Source organism: Orycteropus afer, unplaced genomic scaffold (assembly GCF_000298275.1).
Source record: "Orycteropus afer afer isolate SDZICR_OR568_19922 unplaced genomic scaffold, OryAfe1.0 scaffold00196, whole genome shotgun sequence".
NCBI lineage: Eukaryota > Metazoa > Chordata > Mammalia > Tubulidentata > Orycteropodidae > Orycteropus > Orycteropus afer.
In genome coordinates this window covers 2,079,523-2,095,609 of record NW_006921783.1, presented here as the reverse complement: position 1 = coordinate 2,095,609, position 16,087 = coordinate 2,079,523, and the positions used below count along the sequence as shown (strand labels likewise).

The following is a 16,087-nucleotide window of genomic DNA, read 5'->3' as shown; positions in this document are numbered from 1 at the left end:
AAGATGGAGCTCTGGTGGCATAGTACCTAAGGCATTTGACTGCTAACTAGAAGGTTGGTGGTTCAAACCCACCAGCCACTCCACGGAAGGAAGACTGGGCAATCTACTTCTATAAAGATTTACCGCCTCAGAAACCCAAAGGGTGTCACTATGAGTAGGAATCAACTTGATGGCAGTGAGTCTGGTTTTTGGTGTAAAAGATAATAAATACTTTGTGAAAAGGAATAATTCAGTAAACAGATGTTCCAAATGAACTGAGAACATTTACAATGTTCTCTTTTGCCTCCAAACCACAGATATAAACAGCCTGGTAATGATCGATAGTATTTATTTTCTCAAAGGCTAGATTCTTTTTCATGTTCCTTCAAATGAACCCAAAAAACACTCCCAATCCATTTATTATCTAAGTAAATGAATGCAGTCAATTCAATATATATTATGAATTATAAGCATCTGTATCTTAATAAAGATTTAAAATAATTTCTGAGGATTACTTACAGAATTCATCATAGCCAGTTGTGACGGGTAAGCTTTATAAGGAAAGTTAATCTTCACCCCACCAATTGTATATTCAGACCACATTGAAGACATCATGCTTTCCTGTTTATTTCAGATTTCTAACTACAACAAAAATGAAAATCAGCATTAAAACTATGACACTCAAGTAAAACTAGACTTCAACACTAGGACAGAAATCTGGAAATAAAAAATGCAATTAACTATTTTTAAGAACATTAACAAAACAATTTTTAACAAATAAAACAGTTTTTAAGAAAATAAAAAAACGGAAGCAAAAGAATTTCTGTCAGTTTGTAATACCATGGTGGTCTGAGTGTTGCTATGATTCTGGAAGCTATACCATCTGTACTTCAAATCCCAGTAGGGTCAGAAGAGCTTCTAGACTAAGACAGACTAGGAAGAAAGGCCTGGCAATCTATTTCTGAAAATCAGCCAATGAAAATCTATGGATAAGAGAACATTAACCGATATAGCACTGAAGATAAACTCAAGTTACACAATATACAATAGTCACAACAATGGACTCATATATGCCAACAATGAACATGTGGCAAAACTAGGCAACTTTTTGTTCTGTTTTATACAATGTCACCATGATTCAGAGCCAACTCCACAGTAACTAATAAACATAAATCACAGTGGTTGAGAGCATGTGCCTTATAGTATGACAAATCTGGATTTGCATCCCTTCTCAACCATGTATTAGTGGTATGACTTTGAGCAAGTTACTTAACTTCTCTGGGCCTTAGGGTCCTCCTTTATAAAGTAAGGACAGTAATAGTCCTTACTTTATCTACTTCATAGGACATAGATTAAATGAAATAATATGCAAAAAGGACATAATAGGTGCCCAATTAAACATGAGGTCTTATTACAAATTCAATCAGATATAATCAACTGATGATCAATGCTCTCTGCAAATCCTTGGCACAACTCTTTTTCTCCTCCTATTCTGCCCTTTCCTATTTTCCCTTTCTGTAGTCTTCCAGTTAGAAGGAAAAAGCTGTAGAGCAGAAGTCAAAAAGTTTAGGTTCTAGATCAGGGCTCACAACAACTCAGATATGTCTTTTTATTCCTTGGACTATGACCCTTAATTGTAATAATTTCTCATTTAAAAGTTGCTGTAAGAAAGAAAGTGCCTTGGAACTCAGTGGGTGCTCAATAATTCTTATTTAAAGGTCAGTAGGATATAGTGGAAAGAGGATGGGATTGCGGGTCTGGTAGGCCTAAATGTGCATTCCACTATGTCACTCACTTAACCTCTGTGCCTGTTTCTTCATCTGTAAGATGGCAATAATATTACCTTCTTCACAAGAGTTTTTATGAAAATTAGTAACAGCATTTAGCCAGGCACTGAGCTAAGAATTAAAGAAGGTAACACACAAAATGTGCCTAATCTGGGACCTGACAGAAAAAATGATCCACTTTAATCCCCATCTCCTCTAACCAGTATTCTTACCTAGGATCTCTAGGTGTAATTTAGAAACTGTGACCTCTTGTGTTGCATGTGGAAGTTTCTGTGTGAAATTGCTTTTTTTCTGAGGAGAAAGTCCATAGATTTCTCACTCCCATAAATACATACTAATGAAATAATTTAAAATAGAGAAACTGAAAATGTTATCAATTGAGAAATTATTTGAAATCATAGAAAAAAACAGTAAATAATGTAGAGATGAAGAACTGTTAAATTATAATATAGCAATATAACAGATTAAGAAACCAATAATAAACTCAATCATAGCTTATGTGTTACAGAAGTTTAAAACCACTATTCTAAGGTATTCTTCAGTTCTAAAATTTTGGAATTCTATCTGTAAAGCTTTAAGAATCCTATTTGGTAGACTCTAATATCCATCTAGGAGCTCTGGTAGCATAGTGGCTAAAGCACTTGACTGCTAACCAGAAGGCTGGCGGTTGAAACCCACCAGCCACTCCTCGGAAGGAAGGTTGGGCATTCCTACTTCCGTAGTGATACTGCCTCGGAAACCCAAGGAGGGGTCGCTATGAGTCGGGGCCGACTTGACGGCACATAACAACAACAACAACAACAATATCCATCTGGGAGCTCTGGTAGTGTAGTGCCTAAGGCACTTGACTGCTAACCAGAAGGCTGGCGGTCAAACCCACCAGCCACTCCTCGGAAGGAAGATGGGGCAATCTACTTCCGCAGCGATACTGCCTCGGAAACCCAAGCAGGGGTCGCTATGAGTCGGGTCTGACTCTACGGCACATAACAACAACAACATCAATCTAAATCAACAACTCAAAAACATACTAGTAACTCAGCTGTAACCTAGAAATCAATTCATCCTCCACCCCCGCTGTGGCAATGTGCAGCTGAAATTAGGTAGTTCTCCCAAGGCATAAAGCACGAACCCACAGACTGCCTCCTGGCGCCCCCTCCCGCTAAGAGATATCACGGAGGCCCGCGTTAATAACAGAACTCGGCTCCACCACTTTACGGATGGGGCCCCTATCTACCCATGTTTTCTTCCCCACTTCCTTCCTCTCACTGGCAGCTGTGATCCCCAAGGCCCAGGTGTCCCAGTAAACACCGATGGGCCTTCAAAGCGGCTTGCGCGACAGCGGAAGTCACTCCTTTGGCAGGCTTGGCGCCTCTCTCTCCGAGAAAGACTTGGCGATTCTGAGGTAAACTTAACAACGGTTCGAGAGTAAAGGAAGCCGATTTCTGAGAACAAATTATGAGGAGCCCTGGCAAAGAAGAAAGGACACAAGCGTTCCTCACTAGGTCACCACTCTACTCCTCCCGCTCCCAGGCTCCGGGCGGCTTTACCTTTTCTCCCCAAGATATCTGGTCAAATACCCTCAGAAACACACTTTCCGACGAATTCCCGCTTCCTACCCTTCGACTCCCACTACCCAATCGCCGAGCTAGCTCAGGCAGCCAATCACCCGACCAGACCAGCAAGCAGCGACCAATCTTGGAGCAAAGATAGGCGGTGAAAAATCTGACACCCAATCCAAACCTCCGAAACAAGACCAGCCCCAATACTTGGCGCCACCGGAAGGTAGCTCTCCAGAAGACTTAACAGCTCGCGAAATCTCTGGATTTGTAAAGGAAAGAGCTTTCTCCACTTGACTTTTGAACCCAGTATTTTAACTCCAGCACCAGTTTCCTTGGAAACCTGAAATCTCATTCTTAAAGTTCCTTGCAACGAAAAGGAAACGCCTTGCTGAGTTCACTGAGCATTCATTAAACCAGAACCGAACTCCCTGCCATCCATCCAGTCGATTCCCACTCATAGCGACCCCCACTGGGTTTCCGAGACTGTAAATCTTCACCAAAGTAGATCGCCCCATCTTCCTTCCACTGAGTGGCTGGTGGATGTGACCCGCTGACTGTTTGGTAGGACTACTTAAATTTCCTAAATTTACACCATCTACTCCGACTTCGCGATCCTATGTACAACAGGAGGAAACACTGCGTTATCCTCACAAGCTTTGCTATGCTTGAGACCAGTGTTGCAGCCACTGTGTCAATCTATCTTCTTAAGGGTCTTCCCCTTCTTTGATGGCCCACTTTACCAAGCATTTTATCCTTCTCCACAGAATGGTCCCTTCTGACAACATGACCAAAATAGGCGAGACAAAGTCTGGCCATTCTTGCTTCCAAGGAGCATTCCAGCTGCACTTCTTCTAGGACAGATCTGTTTGTTCTTCTGGTATTTTCAGTATTCTTCACCTATACTAATCCAAATGTATTAACTCACCTTCAGTCTTTATTCGTTGTCCAGCTTTCACATGAGTATGAGGTGACTGAAAATACCATGGCTTGGGTTAGGCACACTTTGGTCTTCAACTTTGCTCTTTAACCCCTTAAACAGATCCCTTGCAGCAGATTTTCCCAGTGCAGTACTATATTTGATTTCTTCATTACTGTTTCCATGGGCATTGATTGTGGATCCAAGTAAAATGACATCCCTGACAACCTCAATCTTTTCTCCATTTATTGTGATGTCACTTATTGGTTCAGTTGTGAGGATTTTCATTCTTTATGTTAAGGTGTAATACATATTGAAGACTGTAGTCTTTGATCTTCATCATTAAGTGCTTCAAGTCACCTTCACTTTCAGCAAGCAATATTGTGTCATCTGCATAACGCGGGTTATTAATGAGTCTTCTCACAGTCCTGATTCCATATTCTTCATATAGTCTATCTTCTCGGGTTATTTGCTCAGCATACAGATTGAGTAAGTATGGTAAAAGGACACAACCCTGATGCACACTTTTCCTGATTTTAAACCATGCAGTATCCCCTCGTTCTGTGCCAATGACAGCCTCTGGGTCTGTGTACAGGTTCCTCATGAACACAATCCAGTGTTCTGGAATTCTCATTCTTTGCAATGTTGTCCATAATGTGTTATGATCCACGCAGTCAAATGCCTTTGCATAGTCAATAAAACATAGGTAAACATCTTTCTGGTACTCTGCTCTCAGCCAAGATCCATCTGACATCAGCAATGATATCCCTCGTTCCATGTTCTCTTCTGAATTCAGCTTGAATTTCTAGAAGTTCCTTGTTAATATACTGCTACAAACTGTTTTTGAATTATCTTCAGCAAAATTTAACTTGTGTGTGATATTAATGATATTGTTGGATAATTTCCTCACTGTTGGACCACCTTTCTTTGGAATTGGCACAAATATAGATCTCTTCCAGTCAGTTGGCCAGGTAGCTGTCTTCTGAATTTCAATAAACAAGTAAGTGCTTCCAGCACTGCATCCATTTGTTGAAACATCTCACTGGGTATTCCATCAATTCCTGGAGCGTTGTTTTTCACCAGTTCCTTCAGTGCAGCTCAGACTTCTTCTTCCAATACCATTGGTTCTTGATCATATGCTGTCTCCTGAAATGGCTGAACGTTGACCAGTTCTTTTTGGACAGTAACTCTGTGTATTCCTTCCATCTTCTTTTGATGCTTCCTGCATCATTCAATATTTTGCTTATAGAATCTTTCAATATTGCAACTTGAGACTTGAATCTTTTCTTAGGTCTTTCAGCTTGAAAAATGCCAAACGTGTTCATCTTTTTGGTTTTCCAACTCTAGGTCTTTGCACATTTCATTATAGTAATTGACTTCATCTTCTCAAGCTGCCCTTTGAAATCTTCTGTTCAGCTCTTTTATTTCATCAATTCTTCCATTCACTTTAGCTACTCTTGGTTCAAGAGCAAGTTTCAGAGTCTCTTCTGACATCCATTTTGGTCTTTTCTTCCTTTCCTGTCTTTTTAATGACTGTTTGCTTTCTTCATGTATGATGTTCTTCATGTTATCCCACAACTCATCTGGTCTTCGGTCACTGGTGTTTAATGTGTCAAATCTGTTCTTCAGATGGTCTCTAAATTCAGATGGGTTATAATCAAGGTCGTCTTTTGGCTCTCATGGACTTTTAAAATTTTTTCTTCAGCTTCAACTTGAACTTGCATATGAGCAATTGATAGTCTGTTCCACTATCAGCTGCTGGCCTTCCTTTGACTGACAATATTGAGCTTCTCCATCACCTCTTTCCACAGATATAGTTGATTTGATTCATGTATATTCCATCTGGTGAGGACATGTGTATAGTTGCTGTTTATGTTGTTGAAAAAGTATTGCAATGAATAAGTCATTGGTCTTGAAAAATTTTATCATACAATGTCTGATGTCATTTCTTTCACCAAGGCCATATTTTCCAACTGCTGTTGCTTTTTTGTTTCCAACTTTCTCATCCTAATCACCAGTAATTATCAATGCATCTTGATTGCATGTTTGGTCAACTTCAGACTGCAGAAATTGATAAAAATTTTTCAGTTTCTTCATCTTTGGTTTCAGTGGTTGGTGCATAAATTTGAATAATAGTATTAACTGGTCTTCCTTGTTGTTAGGTGCCATCAAATTGTGTCCAACTCATAGCGACACCATGTACAACAGAATGAAACACTGCCTGGTCCTGTGCCAGCCTCATGACCTCTGCTATACCTGAGCCCATCATTGCAGCCACTATGTCGATCCATCTCCTTGAGGGCCTTCCCCTTCTTCACTGACCCTCCACTTTACCAAGCACGATATCCTTCTCCAGAGAATGGTTCCTTCTGGCATGACCAAAGTAGGTGAGACAAAGTCTGGCCATTCTCACTTCGAAGTAGCATTCCGGCTGCACTTCTAGGACAGATTTGTTAGTTCTTTTAGCAGTCCATGGTACTCTCAGTATGCTTCACCAACATCACAACTCGAAAGCATCAACTCTTATTCAATCTTCCTTATTCATTGTCCAGCTCTCATATGCGTAAGAGGTGATTGAAAATACCATGGCCTGGGTTAGGCACACCTTAGTCTTCAAGGAGACATCATCTTTGCTCTTCAGCACTTGAAAGCGGTCTTTTGCAGATTTACCCAATACAACACATCATCTGATGTCCTGACTCCTGCTTCCATTGGTGTTGATTGTGGAACCAAGCAACATGAATTCTTTGACAACTTCAATCTTTCCTCCATTTATCATGATGCTATTTACTGGTCCAGTTGTGAGGATTTTTGTTTTCTTCATATTGAAGTGTAATCCATACTGCAGACTATAGTCTTCAGTCTTCATCAGTGAATGCTTCAAGTCATCCTTTTCAGCAAAGTTATTGTCTGCATATCACAGGTTGTTAATGAGTCTTCCTCAAATCCTGATGCCACGTTCTTCTTCATATATTCCAGCTCCGTGGATTATTTGCTCAGCATATAAATTGAGTAAGTATAGAGAAAGGATACAATCCCAACACACTTCCTTCTTGATTTTAAACTATGCAGTATCCCCTTGTTCTGTTCGAATGACAGCCTCCTGATCTATGCACAAGTTCCTCATGAGTACAGTTAAGTGTTCTGGAATTCCCATTCTCAATGTTATCCATAATTTGTTATGATCCACAAAATTGAATGCTTTTGCATAGTCAATAAAACACAAGTAAACATCTTTCTGTTCTTCTATGCTTTCAGCCAAGATCCATTTGACATCAGCAATGATATCCCTTGTTCCACGTCCTTTTCTGAAGCCAGCCTGCATTTCTGGAAGTTCTCTGTCAATATACTGCTGCAACCATTTTTGAATTATCTTTAGTGAGATTTTACCTGCATGTGATATTAATGACATTGTTTGATAATTTCCACATTGTGTGGGATCAGCTTTCTTTGGAATGGGTCTCCCTTGTAGGCATATGGATATTATCCTATCACTGAAAGGAAAACATTGTACATAATGATACATCTTGAAGTGTTCTTTTTGATGATGACTGTTGATGCCATTCCTCTTTGTCATTCCCAGCTTAGTAGACCAAATCATTATCTGATTCAAAATGGTCAAAACCAGTCCATTTCAGCTCACTAATGCCTAGGATATTGATTTTTATGTGTGCATTTCATATTTAACAACTTCCTATTTTCCTAGATTCATACTTTGTACATTCCACATTCCAATTATTAATGAATGTTTGCAGCTGTTCCTTCCCATTTTGAACCATGCCCCATCAACAAACAAAAGTCCCACCCACATCATTAAGGTCGACTTTACTTTGAGGAAGTAGCTCTTCCCCAGTAGTATTCTGAGTGCCTTCCAACCAGAGGGGTTCATCTTCTGCCACTGTATCAGACAGTATTTTACAGTTTTCAGTAATAGTGTTTCACTAGTATTTGTAAGGTTTTCAATGGCCAATTTTTTCAGAAGTGGATGGTCCTATTCTTATTCCCAGTCTGTCTTCATCTGGAAGCTCTGCTCCTGACACCTGTCCACCATTGGTGACCCTGCTGGTATGTGAAATACCAGTGGCATAGCTTCCAGCCACACAGTAAAACACAAGCCACCATTGTATGACAAATTGAAGAGTGGTGGTTATAGTAGTTAGAGTATCAAAAAAGACTATGAAATGAGAATTGCCTGACTACTGAGCCAAATTAAGGAGTTCTGGTAGGGCAGTGGTTAAAGCACATGGCTGCTAACCAAAGGGGCGGTTTGAACTCACTCTTGGGAGAAAAATGTAGCAGTCTGCTTCCATGAAGATTATAGCCTTGGAAATCCTATGGGGCAGTTCTAGTCTGTCCTATAGGGTCACCATGTTTCGACACCATGGCAGTGGGCTCTTTGGGATTCAAGCCAAATTAGGTGAAGTGGTTCCATGACAACTGACTATTTAAATCTTAGTCATAGTCTTCAAGGAGTTTCTAGGTAACCACTTCTGCTAGAGGTATGCTCTTGAGGTCTCCAGCCCCAGATTACTTCTACCTCAGCTAAAGTTTAGCCACCTGCCATCCCTCCTAAGACCGGTTTTTTCTTTGCCAAGAAGTATTTAAAGAGAACAGGATCTCACTAAATTATGCTTATTTAAAAAAAATTGTGTTGTAATGTGCTCTCAAGTTGGTTCCAATTCATAGCTACCCCATGTACAATAGAAAGAAACACTGACAGGTCTGGTTCTGTGCCATCCACCAAGTGTTGCTATGTTTGAGCCCATTGTTGCAGCCACTGCGTCAATCCATCTCGCTGAAGTTCTTCCTCTTTTTTACTAACCCTCTCCTTTACCAAGTATGTTTAAATACTAGTGCCAAAAAAGAACCTAACAAAACTTCTCAAATTCAAGTAAGTAGGCTTTGGGGAGAGGAAGATTCCTGGGAACAGAGGGTGGTAAAGGAGCAAGTTGATTTCTTTGTTGTTTTAGTTCTTTTTCTACATCTTCCCAGAATATCAAAACCTGTAGTTATATCTTCTATCCTTTGACCTAGTAATCCCAATCCCAGAAATTTATCCTCAAGAAGTAAACCTAAAAGAAAGGAAAAATGGTTAACACCTCAATTGATAACAATGTGTATCTATATAACATACTGAAAAAAATTATAAACTTCCCAGAATAAGGACTCTTAAATTATGATATATCAATTCAATAGATTATGAAGCCAGTGAAATAATTATAAAAACTAAACAACTTGCTGGGGAAAATTTCATGTAAAGTTAAATGGAAAAAAGTAGACTCCAAACAGTATTACGAACTTAGTTACGTGAAAATATGCATGCATAAACAAAGATGAAGGAAATGTACAAAAATGTTACTTTATTGTCTGGACAATGGAATTAATAATACCATTTATTTAAAATTCATTAAAATACCTTCAAATTGTGATTCTGCTTTTATAAATTTTTTATATATCAAATCTTTTAAAAACTATTCCAGATAACTACTATAGTTTTCCTCTCCTAAATTCCCAGTGCTGTCAACTGGCTTCACCCTTGTACTGACATTTAATGTATGTGGCATAACAAAAAAAATACATATACACTCTGGAGGCAGACAGTCCTGGATTGAAGTCCCCTGGACTATGATTTCAGCTTACCAGCAGTGAAATTAAACACCAAAAAACTACAAGTTCATTTGATAAAGAAATGAATGTTTATAAATCAATATTCAAAATAGCTGCACACATCTGTTTTCACTTGAATAATAATTAAAAAAAACACATTGTGACAAATTTTATAACCTTAACTTAAAATACACGAATATTAACATTTACTAATATATTTACATATTTTTACATCATCAACAAATCTGAAGAAACACAGCATATGTTATTGTTTTAACACAGAAGGTTTTGACTAGTCTTTGAAAATTGATCCAGGAATGTGCACTGCATTTAGTTAGAAAACATATTTCAACTTTCTCTAAACTCCTAGAGAACACCTACTCACACAAAATATTCCAAGGCCTCAGTTTTTGTTTTTCTTTTTTCTTTCTTTTTTTTTTTTAAAAAAGCAGTTTTATTTAATCTTAAGGGACTACAAAACTGCTCTGTTTAAAAATATGAAAATTCCTATAGTATTTAAGGGTATGCTTTTATTTTTCCCATAAAAATTACTTAATTGAACATTAAGCTTCTAATAAAAGTTATAAATATGCCATTATGTTTGATAATATGCACTTCATGATTTGAAACAGCTACAAATGAGTTCTTGTACAATAATACCCTTTTGAGGTAGGGCCAGCAGTGATCCCATTCACAAAGGAGTCAATGAAATATGACTTCCTAGTGAAATGCTGTAGTTAAATTTCTTTTCTTAAAAATCACATTTTCTTATTAACCTGCCTGACTTATTTTACAAGTGAAGAGATATGTTTTGAGTGTTTGGGGAGAAAAAGTATCATTAAGATATAGCTCAGAAAGGAAATTACCTTAAATATTAGATACTTAAGTATTTGGATTACAGTTACCTGAATACATCTACTTAATCAATAGAAATTACCAGCAGAGGACTGCAAAATTTGTCGGCAAGACAGTATTTTCCATATTTAGTTTTTCCTGAGGTTCAACGCTATATATTTTCCTACTCAAAGACCCTCGCAAAGTAAGAAATGAATTATAATCCTGATGACAAGCCAAGAGCTCTTTAATCAGTGGGTTTTATTGCTCTAAGCTTTGTTTATGTTCCCTCTCTGAGCATTAGATAAGTCACGCATTATAAAAATAATTAAAACAAAACAAAAAACACCTAAATGAGATCTCCTTAAAGTATCTTTGCACAAAGATGATTCTTAAAATTCCAAATTATTCAAGTATCTTTTTAAGCATATGGCTTCATATATTAGTAAAAACTGAAACAAATACATAAAATCTTTTAAGTTCTCATCTGTAATTCCATGGAAATCATTTACAAAAGTTATTTGCCTTCCTTAAAGCCTTCTCAGCATTGCCTTTGGCGAACTGGAATTCCATGCTGCATTACTGTAAGTTGCACTGAAAGTCTTCAAGACTTCTATTTGGGTGTTTAACTCCTAATTTTTCCCGAACTCTCCCTTCCCTTGATCTTTTCTTTTCGCTGCCATCACTGCAGCATTGGAGCACTCTATTACAAGCTGAAAAAGTTAAAATAAACACTAGGGCTACCCACAAACTCAGTTTTATAAGAAATCGAATTAAAAGCATGGCAGTTTTCCTCCACTTCTAAATCTAAACACAATGCCAGATTCACTTTTCAGTAACAAGTTTCTTAAATGTGCTCCCAAAGGAAAAAAAAAAAGTTCAGCTGCTTCAATATAAACATACCAGCAAACTAGATTCAAAGAACTGTCAATCATATACAGGCAAGCATAATTCTCAGAGGGTTCTAAATTATATTCATGTTGAATGGAATCAATTTCATGATTCCAAGACATTACTGTTCCCATCCAGTTTGACAATTGTTTTAAGATGCAGATTCATGTTGAGTTTATGCAATAGGTTCATTTTTGCTTTAATTTTTTTTTTTTGTTTAAATTCCATTAACACTCATGTTTATTATTTCAATTACTGTGCTTTCAATACAATGACAAAGCTGTACATCAGGATCCATGCTTCCAGTGTCCCTAGATCCATTTTTATAAGATGGATCTTTACATAGTCCAGACCATCCATTTGGTTTCTCCTTTATTTGTTGAAGACCTAAAAATATAAGGAAAGAAAAAAATAAGTAAGACAAGAAATTTGGAAAAGATTTTGGCTTCTTTGAGATATTGTTTGGCCTCTTGAGAACAAGTAACTACTTACGTGTAATAATTGGATCGATGTCTCTTGTCTGAGTAGCAACATCAGAAGCACAGACTTGTCCTATTTGGATCAGCAAAGACATAATATCTTCATACAATGGAGGAAATGCTCGACAAAAAGAGACCAAACTTGGCAGAGTTGGCATGAAAAAGGCATATCGCTTAGCCTGTGTTAAAACTGTTGGAAAGAATGAAACAGAACTTTTTCCTTAACAGATATAAATTTAACACACACTAGGACTATACAATATACTAAGCACCATACTCTGTGCTGAGGATACTAAGTTTTATACAACATGATCCAGCCCCTGGTTTCAGGGAACTCACAATCTAGTAATAATCAATCATCATCGAGCTCTGGTAGCATAGTGGCTAAGACACTTGCCTGCTAACCAGACGGCTGGCGGTTCAAACCCACCAGCCACTCCTCGGAAGGAAGGTTGGACAATCCTACTTCCGTAGTGATACTGCCTCGGAAACCCAAAGAGGGGTCGCTATGAGTCGGGGCCGACTCAACGGCACATAACAACAACAACATCTAACACATAAATTATTATGTCAAACCACAGTGATAAGTATATGACATGCATTATTTCACTTAATTCTCAAAATCATATGAATGAAGAAAATACTATTATGATACCCATTTTACATATGAGAAGACTTTTAAACATTAGACATTAAGAAACTTATTCAAGGTCACACAGCCAGGTTAGTGGCAGAAGAGGGACTGAATTCAGACACTTCAAACTCTTGATGATTACAAATGATTGTAACATAATGAGGTGTATATAACGGAAACAAAGACAAACAGGGTGTGTGGTAGTTAAGTTTGTGTGTCAACTTGGCTGGGCCTGGTTGAGTGGCTGGGCAGCTAGATGTACTTATTCCCCATGGTGAGATTAGTAATTAACTCCATGGTGGAATCTACTGGACCAGCTAAGTAGCTGTGGTCTGCTTCCAGTATTTAAGAAGCAACTTTAAGAAAGGTCTCCAGCTGATGGCACCCTTGAACTCTGCATGTAGCCAAGTTGTTGTTCAGCAGCCTGTCATGTTGCCCTGCCACTCTTGGGAGTTTTAGTGGACTTTAATTCATGACCTGCCATGTGGTTTGGTAATATTGGGACTATGCCTTTTCACCTGTCAACCTTGGGTTTGTCAGCCTCAGCAGCCAGCAGCTGCCTGAGTGAAGAAAAGCCTCCAGCTTCAGTGGGCCAGGAGCAAGAGGCAGAGCTGAAGCCCAAGGTTGAGGGGCTTTCATCCAGCCCCTAAGAACCTGGCACCTGGAACTCAGACTTCTAGCCTCCAAAATTGCAAGAGAATAAACTCCTGTTTGTTCAAGTCATCCCATTTGTGGTATTTCTGTTAGAGCGGCACTAGGTAACCAAAACAGGGTATAACTAGCAAATTGAGAAAGAATAAGTAATCACTTAAGAAGGACTGAATTATAATATCTTTTAAAGCATATTTTTACACCATTTTGGTCTACAGACCAGAAGTTAGATAAATGTTAAATATGCTTTAGAACTTAAGGAAACAATATATTTATCTCATTTCTCTATATATTTTTTCTGGAAATCTAAGCATTTGTAAGACATCATAACTTGTTTTCTAGTGACATAATTATATACAGAAACAGATTTGGTTTTCATTATAAGATGTGAAAAGCTTATTACATTTACTAAAATCAATACATATTCATTCACAAAATGAAAGATTTAATGTGCCTATTCATCTCTTCTATACTATAAATGACACTTATAAATAGGAAAACTTTCAAAAGAAGAATAATTCAAAAGATAGGATGTTAAACTAATAGTTAATTACAAAAAAACATACTAGGTCACTAAATTCAGAAGATATATGTATTGATTTATGTTTGAAGTTGTTATTGGTTGGCTACACACCTGTTAGCAAAGTTCCCATGACATTGACAGCCAAGCGAGCCACACTGAGTGACTTTGGTAATGCATACTGGATACACAAGTGAGAAAGCAGCTGAATAGCAAATATCTGCAATATAAAATCCAAATATTACATGTTTCTGAAGAATATTTTTTATTAAAAATTATAATTTTTAAAATTTAACTAGCAATACTGGAGGGAGATTAAAAATTTCCTAAAATGCTCATTACCTGTTTTTCAAGTTCTGGCTGTGCAATAAGCTCAGGTATGAAATCCAGACAGATGTGCATAGATGGAATACCTGCAACCGTCAGAGGCAAAAGTTCACATGGATAACCCTATCTCAACGAGAGGGGGAAAAAAAGGTTAGAAATAAAATAATTCGAAGTTAAATACAGATAAAACTATAAATAAAGTTTTCACTTCTTTCTAGGAAAGCTGCTTAGAAGGCTGAAGTGGTCTACCCATATCTTGGACTCCACTTTTCTGATGTACTAAAATAAGGATACATTATCTGAAACACTTTATTAGATTTTTTTTTTAAAATCTGTTACATTTGTGTTATCTTCAGTTTTTAAATGATCTCTATTAATTTAGTATTCAAAGCCCTCAAGAAAATTAAGTTCAGCCACAAAGCATCATTCTTTGAAAACAGACCTGAAAGTGAACAAGCTTAGCAATGTTTGGATCCGCAATATACATTTGGTGCAACAGACAACAGATAAGGCACTGAACTTCTCGAAGGTTACAGAGCAAATTATCTTCTCCTTCTTCCATTTCCTTATTTGGAGTACTGGTAGTAATAACACTTTGTACATTCCATAGCAAGCTGTCTGGATTGACACGTTTTGCCTTTTCCTCTTCAGTAGGTAAACAAATCTCTAAGAGAATCTGAACAGCTGCACTATCCTACAAGCAAATAAAACATAGCAAATGTAAGATGCTTCTGAGAAGTTTGTCTAAACACAAAATCTGATTTTCTTTTCACATTAACAGAAATTATCAAATAATTAGTTTGTCTTTAAAAAAAAAAAAAAAAGCTACTCCTAAGAACAACAGAAGTGAACAATCTATGAGGCAATGGTTTTGACTTTTTAAGGTCATGAATCCTTTTAAGAATCTAAAGGAAACTATAGACATTTTCCTCATTAAAATAAGCATATGTAATCGCTCTCATCCAGTAGGAAGGACTACAGAAAAGAATACATGCATCTCTGAAAGAAATACAGCCATTTCCTGGGTTAAAAGAAAACAATTACTTGATCTAAGTGTTAAAGAACTTGATGATTATTAAGTAAGGCTAACCTTACTTTACAAGCATCATTCTTTGTTTTAGGAGTTTTTTATTGTTATTGTTCTGTTTTTATCTGCAGATTGCCTAGGAGTGAATCCTAGCTCTGCTACTTACTGTATTACACATACAGTACTGTATGTAGCCTTGAGCAAGTCACTTAACCTGAGTCTCAGTTTCCTAATCTATAAAAATGGAAATGATAATATTCACAGGTTCATTATAAAGATTAAATGAGTTAAAATACATTAAGAACTTATAATAGATCACCAGATATAAAAGCATTATATAAATGTTAGCAATTACAGTCCTCAATCCCTTATTTGAAATTCTTAGGGCCAGATATGTTTTACAACTTGAATCAAACATATTAAAATTTTGTAGCAAAACATACTAATATTCACATCAAATGGAACAAAATTAATAAATTGCTTCACATCAGCTCAGGTCAAGGTTTGCCACCAAGGAAGTTAACATCAGGTCAGGTTTACTGCCAACTTAACTACCAAAACAGTGTTTCTGTTTTCATATTGCTATACGCATATAAAATAATTGTGGACCTGTATTATTGCTAATTCCACTTATTGCCAATAAAAAGATTGCAAAAATCCTTGTCCAGAGCAAAGAAGAATGAAGAAAACCAAAATTCATGGATACAATCAGTCCTAGCGACTGGTACACCATCCTATCTTCGGCCTATATGACTATGAGACCAGAAGAACTAGATGGTGCCCAGCTACCACTGTCATCCACTTGGAAGGGGGTCTCTGTAGGAGATCCTGGATAGAAAGGAAGAACAATGTGGACAAAACTCAAAATCATTTGGA

The 16,087-nt window shown here is 37.4% G+C and overlaps 2 protein-coding genes across 2 annotated transcripts in view; both read right to left on the bottom strand.

Annotated features, from left to right (window-relative positions):
• The window catches only part of BRIP1 (BRCA1 interacting helicase 1), a 307,450-nt gene extending 306,856 nt beyond the window's left edge, over nucleotides 1-594 (bottom strand). Inside the window, 1 exon segment of the mRNA XM_007947924.2 lies at nucleotides 499-594. Coding sequence (XP_007946115.2) covers nucleotides 499-594 — 96 coding nt within the window.
• Nucleotides 595-11,790: 11,196 nt separating this feature from the next.
• INTS2 (integrator complex subunit 2) overlaps nucleotides 11,791-16,087 on the bottom strand; it is a 66,564-nt gene continuing 62,267 nt past the window's right edge. The window contains exons 20-24 of the mRNA XM_007947873.2: nucleotides 14,627-14,878; nucleotides 14,200-14,307; nucleotides 13,972-14,077; nucleotides 12,066-12,242; nucleotides 11,791-11,960 (exon numbers count right to left, since the gene is read on the bottom strand). Of these exons, the coding sequence (XP_007946064.1) occupies nucleotides 11,791-11,960; nucleotides 12,066-12,242; nucleotides 13,972-14,077; nucleotides 14,200-14,307; nucleotides 14,627-14,878 (813 nt within the window). The remainder of the gene's footprint in view (nucleotides 11,961-12,065; nucleotides 12,243-13,971; nucleotides 14,078-14,199; nucleotides 14,308-14,626; nucleotides 14,879-16,087) is intronic.